The sequence below is a fragment of the Puma concolor genome, chromosome A2, assembly GCF_028749965.1.
Source record: "Puma concolor isolate L17-30 chromosome A2, mPumCon1.1.hap2, whole genome shotgun sequence".
NCBI classification, from domain to species: domain Eukaryota; kingdom Metazoa; phylum Chordata; class Mammalia; order Carnivora; family Felidae; genus Puma; species Puma concolor.
In genome coordinates, this window is record NC_141668.1 from 39179081 (window position 1) to 39199052 (window position 19972).

Consider the following 19972-nt stretch of genomic DNA (forward strand, 5'->3'; position numbering starts at 1 on the left):
TGTTAAAATTCAGAAGAAATGGCACAAGCATGAAGAAGAAAAATCCCCATAATCCCATCAACTATGAATAATCAGGCAATCATTTTATCACATGAGCTTCTAGATATTTCTCTGTATACATATATTTATTTAAAAAGTATTTTTTATTCATGACACGCATGTTTACTGAACACCTACTATGTGTCAAGCACGTTACTGGGCATTGGAGATACATGAGTGAACATAGCAGAATACCTCCTCTCATAGAGCTTTTGTGCTAAAAAGGGGAGACAGACAATATCTGAGCAAATAAATACATACTATACCAGGTAGTGATTAGTGCAGTAAAGAAGATTATATTGGATTTAGGTGCTGGAAAGTGATGATGCTGTATTGTTATTTTACAAAGACTGATCAGAAAGGAGCTCTCTAATAAGGAGATGTATCAGCAGCAACCTAAAAGAAATAAAGGCATGAGCCCTTGGGTATCTGGGGAAAGAATATTACAGGCAGAGAGAACAGTGAATACAAAACGCTTAAGGTTGAAACCTGCTTGGCATTTTCAAGGAATAGCAAGGAGGCCAGAATGAGCAGCTGGGAGAGTTTGGAGATGAGGCCAGAGACTGAGCAGGGGAGCCAGATCCCATATTGTCTTCTAAGTCATGGGGAAGACTTGGGACTTTGTTTGCAGGGAGGAGAGCCATTAGAGGATTTAGATTAAGGATAAGCCTGGCTGCTTTGAGATGAGAGGTTGTAGGTGGGAATAGAAAACCATGTAGGAGGCTTTTTGCAGTCCCCCAAGTAAGAGGTTAAAGTGGTTTGCATTAGGACGGTAGTAGGCCAGTTCTTTTTTGCAGATTTATTGATAGACTAGATGTGAAGGAAGGGGAAAAGTCAAGGATGACCCTGAAGATTTTGGCCTAAGAATGAAGTGATCATTTAATGAAGTGGGGGAAGGCAACAGGAAGAATCTTTTTGGAGAGCAAAACCCAAATATTACATATTAAATCTGAGAAGTCTTTTAGACATTAAAGATGTCAGATAGACAGTTGAATGAGGTCCAAGCTGGAGACAAACTTGAGGACAACACAGGGCCCATTGTTGTGCTGTAAATACTTAATAACCAGCACTTGGCCTGGGGGAGAGGAGAGCCCTGAATTATAGTATTTGCTGATTTCCATCAAGTAAATGCTCCCACCATGGCTAAATTCAAGCTACCAACATGACCATCACTGAACTTGGAGTTGAGGATAGATGCACACTGTCATCTCCTGTGAGCCAGTACAGGCCAGCTCCAGCATATCACCAATGCCCATGATTTTCAGAGCCATGAGACTGGATGCAATTGGATTCCTAAAGAGTAAATTTAGATAGCAGAGGCAAGTTCAAGGGTGGATTTCTGGGGTACTTTCACATTTAGATCTTGAGAGAATGAGAAGAAGCCATTAAGGAAATTAAGAGGGAGTAGCCAGTGAGGTAGAAGGAGAATCCAGAAATAGAATCCAGGAAGTTAATTGAAAAAAGATTTTCAAGAGGGGAATTGATCTGATATGTCAGGTGCCAATGATAATTAAGTTGAGGACAGAGGAATTACCACCCTGTTTGGCATCATGGAAGTCATTGAATCTGACAAGTGGTTTTAGTGGATTTGTGGTGATGAAAGTCTGGCAGGAGTGAGTCCAAGATTGAGATAGAGGAAAGGAAGGGCAGGCAGTAAGTACAGACAAATCTTTTCAGAAGCTTTGCTAGAAAGAATTCAAGAGAGCAGAGATATGAGATAGTAACATAGTAACTATAATGCAACTGGGGTCACAGGAGGGTTGTTGTTGTTGTCGTTTTCTTTTTAAGATAGAGTTCTAAAGCATATTTGGCGGAAATGATCTGGTAGAGATGGAAAACTGATGATGTAGAAGAGAGATGGGACAAGTGTAGGAGGAGTTCCCTTGCATTAAAGGAGCATGGGGTCCAGCGCTCTGGGTTGAGTGGACGATGGAGGCATGGTGCCGGAGAGCCGAAGCAGGTGCATTCCTCGGTGGAACATGTGGGAGTCCTCTCTGCATCCACTCAGAGTGAGGGAAGGGGTGAGGTATGGGAGGCTTGTGAAGGGAAGAGGATGGATGAAATCACCATCTAGAAAAGTGAAAAAGTGAGTTGGGTAGAAATATGTGGAAGGTTTTCCCAGCTAAGTGTCCATCTGCAGTTAATGTGCATTAATTTAAGTGAGATCGGTCTGGCATAGGTGTAAGTGCAAGTTGGGTTTTGACCCACAATATTATAATGGGAAGTGTGGAGGAGTAGCTGGTTGAGGGGATCCTAAGTGATTAGAAGGGTGGGGTGTAGAAATGGGAATTGAGAGCTGATGGGCGCGGAGAGAGGGTCAGTAAATCTGAGGTCCCTGGGCACAATTGTTGGAGCTGGGGTATTAGAAAAAATGAATTGGCAAAATTAGGAGGTAGAATCGATGAACTTAGGGTCCTCATTAGTGAAAGGGGATCATATTGTGCCTAATAATCCATTCAATTTATTAATGCTGATCTAGTAACTTGGGACAGAAGACCATGTACTTTAAACTTTGCTATTTAGGGTTGTTTTTTTTTTTTTTTTATAACAAGGCATATTTGGGGAAACTATTGCTGTGTTTCTTAACCTTTGCTAATTTTACTCATTCACAGAATCTTTTTAGCCTTCCAAATTGAATACCAAAAACCACACCAAAAAGATAGTGACATAAACTTAGGAAATTACTTAACAGTATGTGTTCTCCCCTAAATCATGAGTTACGTAGCCAGCTTTCTCATTGATGTAGAAATCTCATCCTAGAGATCTTCACTGTGCTTTTCATTTCACTTTTAAAAACATTGATATTTTCCCAGTTTCTTTATGGGGTTGAAATTAATAACTTTAAAAGAAAATCCTTTGCTATAATCACATTTTCAGGGGGGCCCCCATGCTAGAGGCCAAAACTGGAGAGGCAAAATTACTATTCTCTGTGTGGTGCCCCACTCCCCTGTGGCTGAATGCCAGAAGCAATCATGAGGAAATGATGTATTACTAAAGCCTCTTGTCTGAACTTCAGGGTCACCATATCTCACTCCTCTAGCTCTAATCCTCATTCCAAAGCTGGACTCTTCCATCAAGTATAACTTTCCACTTGCACACATGAGTGGGAAAGAATAACCATCCAGCCCCTGATAGGCTGCAAGGCCCTGGAACTCCTCCCTACACATCCAAATACAAGGAGACAGTCCACTTGAACCAACCAGTTTCTTTGAATGTTTTATCCATTTTTGGAGAAATGGAAGTTTGTTGGAAAAAATTGGAATGGTACTCAAGATGGAGAGCAGGTTACCCAACATCATGTGATCTCATTTTCCCTCAGTTTCCTTCTCTACAAATAATTGCCAATGATACTTGACCTTTCCAGCCATTGTAATTCTTCATTGGGCATCTGAAAACCTCATTGCCTCATTTCCATCTTCCAGAATACTCCTGCAATAAGCTCTTCTTAAACTATAGATTGCAATTCATTTTGTTTTCCAGCACGTCCAAGATCCCAAGGAGGTAGCTTCCATAGGGCTGTCTTCACACAGGTGGACATAGGGAAGGTTCTTTTATAGACCAAGGCAGAGCTTAGAAACTACCTTTGCCCAAGTAGTAAGCAAAACATTGAACTTCACATTCATTCACTCACTTCTTCATTTATTTAACATATACGTACTGAGAATCTACTATGTTCTTGGTACTTGTTGAGATACCAAGCTCAGAATAAAATAAAATAGAAGGTTCCTGCCCTCGGTGCTGCTTACACCTGGGGATAGAGGGGAGGATGTGATGAGAAAAAATAGGCAATCCAGAAATTTTTTTAAAACATGATTTCAGAGAGTCCCATGAAGAAAATTAGTCAAGCAGCATAGTTTGGAGATTATGGGGCAGGAATATGGGTTGAAAGGTGGCTCCTGTAGATAGAGGTCTCCTAAGAAAAGCTGTTTACTGTTGTGTATAGGGAGCTGCTGAATGTGGATTGTATTTCTGGATGATCACACCTGTTGGCAATCTGTGAATCCGAATACAGGTCTGTAAATAGGCGCTTAAAGAAGCAAATAATTCTTTTTTTTTTTTTTTTTTTCTCACAGCAAAGGAGAAAGGAGAGAAGAAATTGTTTGGTTTCTCCTTCGTCCCCCTGATGCAGGAAGATGGTAGGACTCTTCCAGATGGCACTCATGAGCTCATCGTGCATAAGGTAATGTCAGTCAGATGTTGACGATGGGCCTGAATTATTAATTCATTATCTTATTACCACTCTGGAAAAGAGAAAAAAATGACTGAAAAGAATACTCTTTTGGAAGATTGCTAGCAAGGAGCGTATCTTTTTTAAGGCATTGTCTCTGTATTCTGTGTGATCCTAAAACCTCTTTTCAAGATGATTTATATCTTTTTTAATTTAGGTGTACATATGTGGGTAAGTCTATGTGTTGACATTAAAGTCCTTTCTGTTGCCCTGAGAGGATTAAATAACCTTACAAATAAGTTTTTAAAAGTTTCCGTTGCATACATGCTTTCGGATCTAGATCTATATACCCTCAGGAGTGAATTTAGCAGGGTCATCATTACGTGTTTCTTATCCTCTGCTCTCACCAAGCAAGTAGAGAATCGGCAGTTCTTTGTCATAACAACTTTAGCGGTTGTTACTTTCTATTCTGTGCATCAAGAATTGTCATAAAAGCTTTGGGAACAAAGTATACAGCAGTAGGCAATAAAAAGAAAATTCACAAAACAAGAGCTCATTAGAAGTTATCCAAAAATACTAGTAATGAAGAAGTATAGAATAGAAATACTAGTAACTATAAAACAAAGAATTAAAAGATACAGTTTTCTCCAAAATATTTCTCCTTCGCCTTTCTCTGTCTCTGTGATCACATGACTTTCCAGACTAATCAGTTAATACCCGGGCTAACTGGTTCTGCCCACCTGCGTCTCGTCTCCAGGTTTCATCCCATCAGGGTGACCTATCTAAGGTGTACGTCTGACCAGGCCACTTCCCAATTTAACCCCCTGAAAAACTCCTGACTTCATAGAAAATAAATCATAGGCTTTTCAGAATTGTGCAAGGCTTCCCAACCCCCTACTGCTTCACCTCTCAACATTCCTGGATTTGATGCCATGGCCACATCCAGCTCCTTCTAGTTCCTTCCCCCACTAGCTGTTGGTTTTCTCTGCTTTGCCTCTGCCAGTGGCACTCCTGGAGTCTTCTCTTCCTCTCCCTCTCCCTGTAGTTAACACCTGCTCATCCTTGGATGCTCACCTTGACCACAACCTTTATCGGAAGAATGGTCATCACTCTCTGCCCCTACTCCCTGTGTTTCTAGCTGGTCAACTTCCCTCCTCTGAGTTCTCAGGGTTTCTGCACACATGTCTTATCATTGTACTCATAATATTGTCCCATAATTGTCTGATGCTCCCTCAGTTTACTCCAATAGATTTATGAGTCCCTCAAGAATGACAACTTGGGTCACAGGGGTTCTGGCACATGGTAGATGTGCAACAAAGATTTATTGAATGAATGAAGGAGTACAAACAAAAACTTTCTTCACGTTTGGATTATTGCTAATAAAATGAGGGATGATGCACAACAACCTGGCAGCCTCCCCTGGTATGTGCATGCATGTGTATGTGCATATTTCGTTAATCATTCATTTTCTAGTTATTTGTTCAATGAATTTACTGACCACAAACTACAAGACAGTCGCTATTCTAGGTACTGGAAATATAGCAGCTAACAAAATAGTTTAAGTCCCTTGTGTTTCTGTCCCTTCTATTCCCTCTACTTCGAAAAGTGACTTAAAGAAGCTTACAGTGTTAAATACAAAGATGGGGCACTGGGTGGCTTAGTCGGTTAAGAGTCTGGCTCTTGATTTCGGCTCAGGTCATGATCTCAGGGTTTGTGAGTTTGAGCCCCCCCTAGATCTCCGTGCTGGCAGTGTAGGAGCCTGCTTGGGATTCTCTCTCTCTCCCTCTCTCTGTCCTTCCCCTGCTTGCTCTCTCTCTCTCTCTCTCAAAATAAATAAATAAACTTAAAAATTGAAAAAGTAAAATAAAATACTGAGACAAAATATTTTAAATTTTTTTAATGTTTATTTCCTTTTGAGAGAGAGACAGAGACAGAGACAGAGACAGAGACAGAGACAGAGTGTGAGTGGGCAAAGGGCAGAGAGAGGGAGACACAGAATCTGCAACAGGCTCCAGCCTCTAAGCTGTCAGCACAGAGCCTGATGCAGGGCTCGAACTCAGAAACGGTGAAATCCTGACCTGAGCCAAAGTCGTACACTTAACTGACTGAGCCACCCAGGTGCCCCCAAAGACAAAATATTTTATTTTATTTTATTTTTTATTTTTATTTATTTATTTATTTATTTATTTATTTATTTATTTATTTATTTTTAATTTTTTTTTTCAACGTTTATCTATTTTTGGGACAGAGAGAGACAGAGCATGAACGGGCGAGGGGCAGAGAGAGAGGGAGACACAGAATCGGAAACAGGCTCCAGGCTCTGAGCCATCAGCCCAGAGCCTGATGCGGGGCTGGAACTCACGGACCGCGAGATCGTGACCTGGCTGAAGTCGGACGCTTAACCGACTGCGCCACCCAGGCGCCCCTATTTTTATTTTTTTAATTGAATATCTTTTAATTTATTCTTTTAAATTTACATCCAAATTAGTATATAGTGCTACGAAGATTTCAGGAGTAGATTCCTTAGTTCTTCTGACCGATTTAGCCCATCCCCTCTCCCACAACCCCTCCAGTAACCCTCAGTTTGTTCTCCATATTTATGAGTCTCTTCTGTTTTGTCCCCCTCCCTGTTTTTATATTATTTTTATTTCCCTTCCCTTATGTTCATCTGTTTTGTCTCTTAAAGTCCTCATATGAGGGAAGTCATATGATTTTTGTCTTTCTCTGACTAATTTCACTTAGCATAATACCCTCCAGTTCCATCCACATAGTTGCAAATGGCAAGATTTCATTCTTTTTGATTGCCAAGTAATACTCCAGTGTGTGTGTGTGTGTGTGTGTGTGTGTGTGTGTATGTATGTGTATGTATATATATATATATATATATATATATATATATACACACACACATGTATATATATGTGTGTGTGTGTGTGTGTGTGTGTATATATATATATATATATATATATATATATATATATATATACACCTTCTGTATCCATTCATCCATCAATGCACATTTGGGCTCTTTCCATACTTTGGCTATTGTTGATAGTGCTGTTATAAACATTGGGGTGCATGTGTCCCTTTGAAACAGCATACCTGTATCCCTTAGATAAATACCTAGTAGTGCAATTGCTGGGTCGTAGGGTAGTTCTATTTTTAACTTTTTGAGGGACCTCCAGACTGTTTTCCAGAGTGGCTTCACAAGTTTGCATTCCCACCAGCAGTGCAAAAGAGATCCTCTTTCTCCGCATCCTTGCCAACATCTGTTGTTGCCTGAGTTGCTAGTGTTAGCCATTCTGACAGGTGTGAGGCGGTATCTCATTGTGGTTTTGATTTTTATTTCCCTGATGATGAGTGATGTGGAGCATTTTTTTTATGTGTCAGTTGGCCATCTGGATGTCTTCTTTGGAGAAGTGTCTATTCATGTCTTTTGGCCATTTCTTCACTGGATTCTTTGTTTTTTGGGTGCTGAGTTTGATAAGTTCTTTATAGATTTTGGATACGAACCCTTTATCTGATATGTCATTTGCAAATATCTTCTCCCATTCTGTTGCCTTTTAGTTTTGCTGATTGTTTCCTTTGCTGTGCAGAAGATTTTATTTTGATGAGGTCCCAGTAGTTCATTTTTTTCTTTTGTTTCCCTTGCCTCTGGAGACGTGTTGAGTAAGAAGTTGCTGCGGCCAAGATCAAAGAGGTTTTTGCCTGCTTTCTCCTCGAGGATTTTGATGGCTTCCTGTCTTACATTGAGGTCTTTCATCCATTTTGAGTTTATTTTTGTGTATGGTGTAAGAAAGTGGTCCATGTTCATTCTTCTGTATGTCGCTGTCCAGTTTTCCCAGCACCACTTGCTGAAGAGACTGTCTTTATTCCATTGGATATTTTTTCCTGCTTTGTCAAAGATGAGTTGGTCATACGTTTGTGGGACCATTTCTGGGTTCTATATTCTGTTCCATTGATCTGAGTGTCTGTTCTTGTGCCAGTACCATGCTGTCTTGATGATTACAGCTTTCTAGTATAGCTTGAAGTCCGGGATTGTGATGCCTCCTGCTTTGGTTTTCTTTTTCAAGATTGTTTTGGCTATTTGGGGTCTTTTCTGGTTCCATACAAATTTTAGGATTATTTGTTCTAGCTCTGTGAAGAATGCTCGTGTTATTTTGATAGGGATTGCATTGAATATGTAGATTGCTTTGGGTAGTATCAACATTTTAACAATATTTCTTCTTCCTATCCAGGAGCAGGGAATATTTTTCCATTTTTTTGTGTCTTCTTCGATTTCTTTCATAAGATTTCTATAGTTTACAGTGTATAGATTTTTCACCTCTTTGGTTAGATTTATTCCTAGGTATTTTATGTTTTTTGTGGTGCAATTGTAAATGGGATCGATTCCTTCATTTCTCTTTCTATTGTCTTCATTATTGGTGTATAGGAATGCAACTGATTTCTGTGCATTGATTTTATATCCTGCAACTTTGTTGAATTCACGGATCAGTTCTAGCAGTTTTTTGGTGGAATCTTTTGGATTTTCCATATACAGTATGATGTCACCTGTGAAGAGTGAAAGTTTGACCTCCTTCTGGCCGATTTGGATGCCTTTTATTTCTCTGTGTTTTCTGATTGCTGAGGCTAAGCCTTCCAATACTGTATTGAATAACAGTGGTGAGAGTGGACATCCCTGTCATGTTCCTGAAGCTTTCAGTTTGTCCCCATTGAGGATGATGTTAGTGTTGGGTCTTTTATATATGGCTTTTATGATCTCGAGGTACAATCCTTCTGTCCCTACTTTCTTGAGGGTTTTTATCAAGAAGTGATGCTGTATTTTGTCAAATGCTTTCTCTGCATCTGTTGAGAGGATCATATGATTCTTGTCCTTTCTTTAATTGATGTGATAAATCACATTGATTGTTTTGGGGATATTGAACCAGCCCTGCATCCTAGGTATAAATCCCACTTGGTCATGGTGAATAATTTTTTTAATGTATTGTTGGATCTGGTTGGCTAATATCTTGTTGAGAATTTTTGCATTCGTGTTCACCAGGGAAATTTGTCTATAGTTCTCCTTTTTAGTGGCGTCTTGGTTTGGTTTTGGAATCACGGTGATGCTGGCTTCATAGAAAGAGTTTGGAAATTTTCCTTCCATTTAGAAGTCAGTAAAACAAATAGAGTTCAGTGTACTAGAACTAAAATGATCTGTTTATCTCACCATTAGGTGAGAGGTGCTTTATGTAAGATATATGACAGGCAATGTCTTTAGCTACAGTTTTCCAAAAAGCTTAATGGTACTTTGTATGAGTGTTTGTGATATTGCCTCTGTGTAACATTAAATCTTGACCCAGAAAAGGCAGGGCTAAGGTCGTTTAAACTGAGCTTCCAAGGGGCGCCTGGGTGGCGCAGTCGGTTAAGCATCCGACTTCAGCCAGGTCACGATCTCGCGGTCCGTGAGTTCGAGCCCCGCGTCGGGCTCTGGGCTGATGGCTCAGAGCCTGGAGCCTGTTTCCGATTCTGTGTCTCCCTCTCTCTCTGCCCCTCGCCCATTCATGCTGTCTCTCTCTGTCCCAAAAATAAATAAACGTTGAAAAAAAAATTAAAAAAAAAAAAACAAACTGAGCTTCCAGCTTCCTAATAATATATAGAAGAATGGATCACATTCATATGGCATATCAAGTATGGGCTTTCACACCTACAGGTCAGACAGTGTTTTGGGGCAGGTGCTAAGTGTCCAGTCAAGTCCAGGTTGACTCCTCTAAATGAGTATGAATAATACCAAGATTCATAGTTGATTTTTAGAGACATCATTACACCTAAAATGCCAGGTGGACAGGGAGTGGAGCTTGCTTCTCCGCAGAAGCATTGAGGAGCTCAACTGGTACCAACTTCCAGACAGAGAACCACTTTTTTTCTGATACCAGTTGCCTGTCATGGACCTGCTGGCAAGGGCAAAACTTTTCTCAGAAGTAGAGCTTTGAATCTGCTCAAGCCCTTATACAAATTTTTATGGGCGTGTTTAGAATTCCGATCCATAAGGCATAGGAAAATTCATTTATTTGAGCTTGAGCAATTTAAAAGACAGGTGTTCCCAGTGATCTTCCTCAACCACAAAGGAGACCCGGGATGATGTCTGTAAGTTGTCTAATTTTGGGCAGACCTACTTTGAGTAGACCCATCAGGAAGCATTAGTTCCATAGAAGAACCATAAGTAGCTATGTTGTCTTATGATTAGGGTTATTCAGTGTTGCTTATTTGAAGAGGTGTGGGATACTTGCCAACTCTAACAACTTTTGTTTTTAGTCTAGTTGATGCCATGGTTTTCTTTTTCATAGTACTGAGCCAGCAAGTTCACTTTCAGCCTGAGGCCACTTGGAGTTTATGATTGTAAAACCATATTATGAGCATAATGCTTATCCTTCTCCCATGGCAGGAGGGCACACAGCATGCTGATTAATTGCAGTCTTGAATTTACTATTTTAGAAAAAGTAGAGAAGATAGGAGGAGGAGGAGATTTCAAATCATTGAATAAAAAAAATAGCCCATTTAATAAGTAGTGATGAGATGACCATGATGGGTGTTGGAGCAAAAGAGCTACCTTGCTTCTTCTAACAAAACAAGTTTCAGATTAAAGGTAAAAAAAAAAAAAAAAAAATAATTACAAAAGCCTTAAAAATATGACTGAACATTTTATAATATTCAGGTAAGGGGGGCTTTCCTAATAATGGCTCACAGGTTAGAAATCAAGTACAGAAAAAAAGTTGTCAGTTTGACTGTATAAAATTTAAAACTTCTTTGTTGATGAAACCGTCGTAGTCAAGGCGGAGAGAGACATGAGAAGCTCTGACAGTGGGAACACAGCTTAGAAAGGGTGGCTGTTCCCAATTCACCGTGAATTCTTCCAGATCAGCCCCCATGAGAGCTGTTGGCAAGACTGCACCATTCTGCCTGTCACACCACTTCCCTCTACTTAGCAGAGAAGACAGAAGCTGTCGGACAGGATCTTGCCTCACTTCCTGTGCTGTCTCCTTTACCACCTGCAGGCTTATCTGCCTCCTTCCCTTCCCTCCTGCATCCTGTCTCAGATGACGGGACAAGGCTCCTTCTCTCCAAGGGTCATTCTTCCACCTGCTTCCTTCAGGATCTTCCTCCCTCCTGACTCCCTGGAGACTCTGCTCCTCCCAATGTCCCCTCTTCCTCCTGCAACTGTGTCTGCTTCCTTTCTTCTGGCAGTATTCTCTCAGATTAATAAACCTGCTCAAGCCTATTTCTTAAAAACAAAAACAAGACTTTTTAAATAGCCACACAGTCCTCCTTCCCTTCCCACCACGGTCTGTGTGCATGAAAGGCCAGTCTTCCTTCACTGTCTCCACCTTCCTGCATTCCATTTGTTCCTCACGCTGCTTCTGTCCCCACAGCTCAAATGAAGTTTCTCCCTCGAAGTCACTAGTGCCCATCCTGGGTCACATAACTCTTGTTTTATCACTCACTGTGAGAGAAATTTAAAATGCAACACCTGTAAAATTCAAAAAATTAAAAGTAAGCTGATAAGTTTAGCATAAAAGCATGCCATGCAGAACAGAAAAAGAAGGCTAAGGTAACTTAATAGGTGGACTTGGTCTTAACACTGAAGGTTATTAATGTGACGTCCAGAAAGCCCCTTCGTTCTAACAGATTATACCAGCATATCTTCATTCTTCCCACAGTGGCTAAAGCCACTGGCCGCTTTCAGAATCTTTCCTTACTTGCCTTCCTTGTACCATGTAACACTATTGATTCCCCTTCCTAAAAACCCACATTCCTTGGTCTGCTTTACAATGTTCTCCTGAGCTCCATCCTTCTTCTCCTTTGAGAACCTCTCTCTCTTTATCCACCCTTTACATGTGAGTGTTATCACACCTTTCATCCTTGGCCAACGTGTGTGACTTCTATAATCTAAAACCGTCTCAGGCTATTCCATGGGTTAGCTCACCACGTCTCTGCTGATAGGAGCCACACTGGATTTCCAGCCCACAGCTTTTACCAGCCTACTAACCATCTACATCTGGCTTCACCAGGGACACCTCAAACTCAGCAGGTCCCAAACTGAGGTTTCCTCCTGCCCCCACTCATGCCGGCTATGGACAGAAACCCACAGTTTTCCTTGGCTTTTCACATGCATCCTCCATATATAAATAGATGGTTGCAGAACTTCTCAGCTCTACCTCTTTGGCTGTACTTAATCTAGGGAATTGAAACCAGAGGTGAGTATTGGAATCACCTTGGGATTTTCCTAATTGAGAGGTTTAAGGCAGTTCTGAGGCTTTTTGTTTTTAAGTTTATTTATTTATTTTGAGAGAGACAGAGACAGTGTGGCGGGGGGTGGGGAGAGAGGGAGAGAGAGAGAATCCCAAGTAGGCCCCATGCTGCCAGTGCACAGCCCGACGTGGGGCTTGAACTCATGAAACTGTTAGATCGTGTCCTGAGCCAAAGCTAAGAGTGAAACGCTTAATTGACTGAGCCACTCAGGTGCCTCCTGAGGCCTTTTTGCATTGAAAATTCCCATGCTCCAGCCTTACTAAAGCGCATATAGTTGTCACAATATACTTGTATCATAAAAAAAAGAAAAGGTTGTTTATAAGATATTTTAGACTCACAGAAGAATTGCAAAAAATAGTACTGAAAATTCCCATATACCCTTCACCTAGCTTCTCCTTATTTAACATCTTACATAACCTTAGCATATTTATTGAAACTAAGTTAACCTTTGTGCTATTGCACTTAATTGCCATGGCTCCATAGTCTCATGTATGTGCTTTTATTCTCCCAGTGCCTTTATATCTACCATTTCTTCTACATAAAATGTCACTCCCTCATTTGCTTGGTGAGCCTCTGATTTTGTTTGACTGAAGTCAAACAGCCCCTCTTCCATGAGGCCTGATTTCCCCTCCCCAGCAGGGCTGGAACCCAGCGGCCCTAGTCACAACTTTGTCATGGGTCTTAATGGTGCAGAGGCCAGATGCATAATTCCCTCAAGGACAGGGACTTTGTTTATTTCTTTGGTACATTCGTAATACCAAATTAAAGGACTGGCAAATAGGAATTTAATCAATTTTTAATACTATCCTTCAGGATGGCTAATTATACTGAAAGAGTCCCTAAAAGAAGGTATTTTGCTGCCACAACTATTTGAATCTGGTTATGATTAACGGGTAAAATATAGTGCCAATTGGATTGTCTAACTCACTGTATTTTTTAAATTTAATTCTTTACTTTCTGTAGATTACAGACCCTTAAGTTGATTAATGCACTCTGGATTTCAGTATGTGTTTATTTCTGCATAAATTATACATATGTTCATCGCTCCATCACATAGCTTATATTATTGCAGATACCCCGTTTCTGGAACACTGCTCAGGACTGACCAGTGCAGCTCTCTTTCACACAGCTAAAATGGTGGGTCAAACAAATAGTCTCTGGCACAATGCACCATTCATTGCTCTATCAACTGGCTTCAGCCCTGGCCCGAGGAATAGTCTGTGAGCCAAGCTATGTCATCTTAAAGCAGATTGAGACCACCACCGCTTCCCAGAACCTGCTTTTAGTTCTTCTGGGAGAGTCTGAGCACATTTGTCCTGTCAGGTCCGATTTTAATCTCAAGTGTAGTCAAGCAGAGGGCTGGTTCTTACTTCTTCCTGTCTAATTTGTAATAAATTAACTTCATGCCATTTTGAGATGAGTCGCACAGATCCCAGCCTATCGAAGCAAACACAGAGAATTGTCCTTTACTGTGACAATGACATTGTTTTGTTCCTGTAATCCAGCAGCAGCCTCAAGAGGCCATGGTCATGTTGCCTCGTTTCTCCCAGAAAGAGTGGCTCAGTTAATTGTCCCCTCGTCTATCATCATATATCCATAACACAGGTAATACATTAGCTGTGTCTGTCACAAGGGAACAGGGACAACAGGGTCTTATTATTCTCATGTCCTCATTGCCTTGTTCCATGCCTGCATAGGATTTGATAGAAAAAAGTTGTCCTCGTGCCCAAACCAGAACAGTTGCTGCGCGAACGTCTCCAGAATGCGAGCGATTCATATTTCACCCCTCATCTAGTGTAGACGTATAACTGGACTGTACCATGGTGACAAAACCACTTTTCAATACATGTGGTACAACTTGGTGGGAAGCTGCAGCTTTCTGGTGGTCAGCCTCAGACTCAAGAGCATTCCAACACCCAACCATGGCTCTTGTACCAGTATTTCCAATTAACACACGGGCAGTGCCACACCATACAGCTTCATTTCTGTGAGCTAATTGACTCTTAGGGGAGGTGGGGGAGGGGGATTGCTCATACCCATTTGTTTTCTCCATTCCATACCCTGGCTTGGAATTGCCCTCCCAGCACAGATACTTCTCCCCACTGGCTGTAGAAGGCCCAAGGAATTTACTGCTTATTCTTCATCACTACCTGGCTTTTGCTAATGAACTGTGCATTTCCTTATGAAAGGCTGGACAACCTTTATGGCTTCAGCTCTAAAGGTTGACACCTGCCCCTACCCTATAGGCCCACCTTCTAGAACCCCGTTTCTATTCACTGCTTCTCAATCCAGTTTCTCTTCAGTAGATTCTGTTTCATCAAGTAAACGAAAAGATGATCTCTCACTCACATGTTGTATTCCCAAGCTCTTGTGTCATGCCTTACCTGCTCCTGGCTGGCCTTGCTCCCCACTGCGTCCAGGTCAAGTGATCCTACATGCTCCATGTGGTTTCAGAACAGAGCCTAGTCATCTCGCTCTTGGCCTCATAGGTTTATATGACATGAAACCATTTCAGCGGCACAGACAACTCGAAGCTGCCTCCCAGAGTATCTCCCACAAATACACCTTTTTTTTTTTTTTAAAGTGAACGTTTTGGTCTTCCCTAGCCTTACCCACCATTCAGTATGTTACCTATAAATCAATGTGTACTTCATTATAGCAAAGTTCAAGACTTGGTTAAAACACCATCTGAAGGAGGCAGTGTTCTATAGTAGTTATGAACAGAAATTGTGGTTCTGATGATGTGACTTTGGGCAAATCACAAAGCTTCTCAGGTTACAGTGTCCTGCCTCATGAGGTTGTTACAAGAATAAGAAAATGCATTAAAGTGCTTTGCGGTGCCTGATATGTAGTAAACCCTCGTAAATGGTAATTTCTGGGATGGCTTTTGAAATCTCCAGTGTTTGTATGATGTGTTAAGGATGCATGCTGAGAACCTCAGAGAACAACAAAAGATTTGCTCTGAAATTGTTCTGTGCAATTTCTCAAGGCCACTTAAGTTCTTCAGGAATAGATTAAAACCTCCAACTCTAACCCCATACCTAGCATTATCTCCTTTGACTCCTACTGGACAAAAATAATCGGTGTCGAACCCCTGGCAAATGTTATATCAAAAGGTTCATAGAGACCAAAGAGTGATTCTCTGCTTTACTTTACTGAATTACTCCACCTCCCCTTCCCCTACCATACACACACACGCACGCACGCACGCACACCTGGCATTTTTAGCAGAAGGTCTTGAAATAACTTTTGTGTACTAGTATTTATGTTAATTCTTGTATTTGTACTTGACTGAGCGTGATGGAGTTTAGCTATAAAAACTGTCAGGTGTCACACCTCAGACACACCTGCTGAGGTCTTGACCCCCCAGTGCTGGGGAGAAGTGAAGTGAACCAGGGCTAGCGACACTGATCCAGCCACAATGATTGGCCCAGGAGAAGGCAGTCAAATCTTGTATTCACAGTGCTCCCTAAGCACATGACACAGTCATTGTATCATCAATCACAGAAGTGGTCAGTCCATGACTACCGGCGGAGCTAGATGAGCGCATCAAGCAGGAATTCTAAGACGGTGCCGGAAGTGTTCACAAGCTAGGCAATCATTCGATGGGTGGGGGATAAGAGCTTTATAGGGGCAGAATTCCTGTGAACAGATGGAGCTTGGCAGACTAGGGCCGGCTGTAGCTCCTGAGGGGAAGGCCTAGAAATAGCTGGACAGTATGTCCGCTGAGTTTGTACGAGACTTTAGTCACAGTAGGAAGTGGTGATTAGACAGATGGAGCACAAGTCAGGCCAAGGATGGCAGACCAGAGCACGTTCCTGACCCCACAGACCAGACCCAGGCAGGAAATAGGGGCAGTGGGATGCGCTGTGACTCATGCTATGACTTGCTGTGTTCCAAGCCCTGACACCAAGAATAAGACGGGAGGGGATGGCATTCTAGGCTTCCAGAACATTATTTTGCCTAAGCACTTTTTCCGAAGACACTTGAAGTGTTCACTTTGTTATGATTCTCTAAACTGTGTATGTGTGTTTCATGCGCTCTGCTGTCTCTATGAAATATCTCACAGTAATAAAGCATTTGGAGTTATAACGTTGGAAGGGTATTATAGAGGCTGTTTATTGTGTTTATAGGTACTCCTGTTACTGGGCAGGTTTGCTAGTAAGAACATCTTGTAATCTGATTCTGTTTCTCTGAACTTGTTAGGTCTTTCTTAAAGATTTATTATTTTAAAATTTAGAAATATTTTATGAACCACACACAGTATTCTAGAATACCGAAGGATTTTGTGCTTAACCTCCTTCCTGTGACCAGGAAGTCACAGCCTTGAAGATGTTGAAAGAAATTTTAAGGAATAAAACTCATATGACTTTTAAAGTTTATACTCAGAATAACCTAAGTTATGCCAGTTCTATATCTGTTCAAATATTTTTTTCAGATTTGTAATCAAAAATCACTTTCATCATTACAAAGAAGTATAGAGATAACTCAAAATAAAATAGAAACATTATACTCTCGTTACCTGGATGATGTTAACTATTAGTCCTCTAGTGTGTATCCTTCTAGATATTTTTCTGCATGAATTTTTATACCTAAATGACACTATAGGGCAATTTTACATTTATAATAAAATGGAAAGGAAAGAAATGTGTAAATTTCTTATTTACACATGAATAACCTCTCCCATTATCAAAGTCACTCACCAGAACAGCACATTTTTTACCAAGGATGAACCTACTCTGACTTATCATAATCACCCCAACTCCATACTTTACCTGAAGATTCGCCCTTGATAGAGTACATTCTGTAGGTTTGGATAAAGAAATAATGCCATATGGCCATTATAATATGATACTGCCCAGGTGTGCCTGGGTGGCTCAGTCAGTTGTGTGTCCTACTATTGATTTTGGCTTAGGTCATGATCCCAGGGTTGTGGGATCAAGCCTCACATTGGACTCCATGCTGAACATGGAGTCTGCTTATGATTCTGTCTCTCAAATAAAAAATGAAAATAAAAATAATTAAATTAAAAATGTAATAATATTATACTACCCTAAAACTCCTCTGTGCTCTGCCTACTCATCCCTGCTCCAGCAGCCTCTGGAAACCACTGATCTTTTGATTGTCTGCATAGTTGTGCCTTTTCCAGAATGTCATATATTTGGAATTATACAGCATGTAACCTTCTCAGATTGACTTCTTTCACTTGGTAATGTGCTTTTAAGGTTCCTCCATGTCTTTCCATGGATTGATAGCTTATTTCTATTTAGCACTGAATCATATCCCATTGTCTGGATGTACCACAGTTTGTCCATTCACCTACTGAAGGACGTCTTAGTTGCTTCATAATATTTATATTTTGTAATCTACTTTTTCAGTTAATGGTTTTCCAATCACTGATTTTTTTTATCTGATCTGGAGCTTAAGTCAATGTCTAAACTGAAAAAAAAAAAAATCCTTTTCAGCACATTGGTCCAATTCTGGGACCATATGTTGCACTTGGCTTATGTGTTAGTCTAGAACAATCCCTATTTTTATGACATCAGACTTGAAGAGACAAAGCCAGACATCCTGCAGAAGTTGCTGCCTTCTAGTTGCTGCCCTATAGTATTGTTCAACATGTTATTCTGTTCCTTATATTTACTATGAAGTGGAATCTGTAGTTGTGGTAGATTCAGGTTCAACATCTGTAGTAAAAATACACTGTAGATTATGATACGTTCCTTTGTACTGTCCTGCAGTGGTATAATGACAACCTCATCCCCCCACGTGTGTGTGGTTGTATTTGTCCTCTTGCCACTGGGAAGTAGTCTTTGTGTTGCTATATGGCCATCATATTAATATCCAATTCCTTTTTTTTTTTTTTTTTTTTTTTTACAAGGAAGCTTTACACCCAACGTGGGGCTCAAACTCATCACTCATAACCCCCTCAAACTCATGTAATCAAGAGTCAGCACCCCACATGACCAATTCTTTATCCAACAATTTTCCTGATGATTTAAACATTAAGTGACAGCCCTTGACTAAAGAAAGAATTGCATTAGGGGGCACCTGGGTGGGTCAGTTGGTTGAACTCCTGACTCTTGATTTTGGCTCAGGTCATGATCCTAGAGTCATGGGATCAAGCCCCATGTTGGGCTCTGTGCTGAGTCTGGAGCGTGCTTAAGATTCTCTCTCTTTCTCCCTCTGCCATCTCCCCTGCTCAAGTTCTCTCTCTCTCTCTTTCTCTCTCTCATTCTAAAAATAAAAAAAAAATACATTAGGGATATGAAACTATATTTTCTAAGTCAATAATTCTATTTACACTTGTTAGCTCATATTTTCTGTAGAGATTTCTGTCACATGGTGGGACTATTAGATTACCCAGAAAAAGTTTCTTTTAAATTGCCAGTTTTCAAAGTAAGAAGCTGTATAATAACCTCACATGAGATGTTGGAATACTTGAAGCATTTTTTAAAATACTGTGGTCACTGCAAATATGATTTCTTGAGCACTTCCTCTGTATCAGGCACTGTGTGAAAGGCTTTATGGAACCTAATTCCTAGGACAATACACCAAGGTTTTAGAGATAGAAATGGCAATCTTGCATGGTAACATAATGTGTTAGAGTTACTCCTGTGAGAAGTAACGGAACTGGGATTTGAACCCAAATCAGTCGAAGCCCACAATCCATGCTTAATTCCTTCTCTACGTTTTTGTCGTATTTTACTTAAGAGCCAAATTCTATTTGTGATGCTGTTTGGAACGTTTCCCAGTTTATCAACAGTAGAAATGAAAATGATGCTTAATAATTTTCATGAGGTCTCTTACCCTTCCTTTTTTTATTTTGTTCTTAATATTTTTAACAGTGTGAAGAAAACACAAATCTTCAGGATACTACCCGCTACCTCAAACTTCCCTTTTCCAAGGGCATCCTCCTTGGAAATAATCATCAAACCATGAAGGCCACAAAGGAGTCTTTTTGGATAACATCTTTTCTCTGTTCCACAAAACTCACACAGAATGGTAACGTATAACACTGTTTTATTTGAAAGCCCTTGTACTTAAGTACTCATGTGAATTTTGGTAGGCATATTTAATAAACACCAATGTTATATTTAAGAACTTGGCACTAGAAAAATTGTCAGTCCTTCTGTTGGTGATTTCCAGTAAAATGGAAACATTTGTGACCCAACGGTCTGTTAAATGCATGTAATTTAAGAACCTCAAAATTATCCCAGCATCGAAACCCAAGTGTACAACCCTTCAAAACCCAGCTGCTTTTAAAAAAGAAGAAAGAAGGAGAGGCAAAGACTACCATTACCTTAATCTCGCTTGTTTTATAGTTCCATAAACAAGGCTAATTGCAGGCTTTGGAATAAAGGCTGTTTTTTGTTTAATTAGATGGATATTGCTTTTCTCTTCTAAAATACTTTTTATGTCAGTGATTGTTTAGCAAGTTATGATTAATAAAACAAGCTCTTCTCCTTGGAAAATTGT

The 19972-nt window shown here is 40.5% G+C and overlaps 1 protein-coding gene across 4 annotated transcripts in view; it reads left to right on the forward strand.

Annotated features, from left to right (window-relative positions):
• DOCK4 (dedicator of cytokinesis 4) overlaps positions 1 to 19972 on the forward strand; it is a 434929-nt gene that overhangs the window by 273666 nt on the left and 141291 nt on the right. For all 4 annotated transcript variants that reach the window (XM_086692336.1, XM_086692356.1, XM_086692348.1 and 1 more), the window contains exons 16-17: positions 4113 to 4219; positions 19342 to 19498. In XM_086692336.1, the coding sequence (XP_086548462.1) occupies positions 4113 to 4219; positions 19342 to 19498 (264 nt within the window). The remainder of the gene's footprint in view (positions 1 to 4112; positions 4220 to 19341; positions 19499 to 19972) is intronic.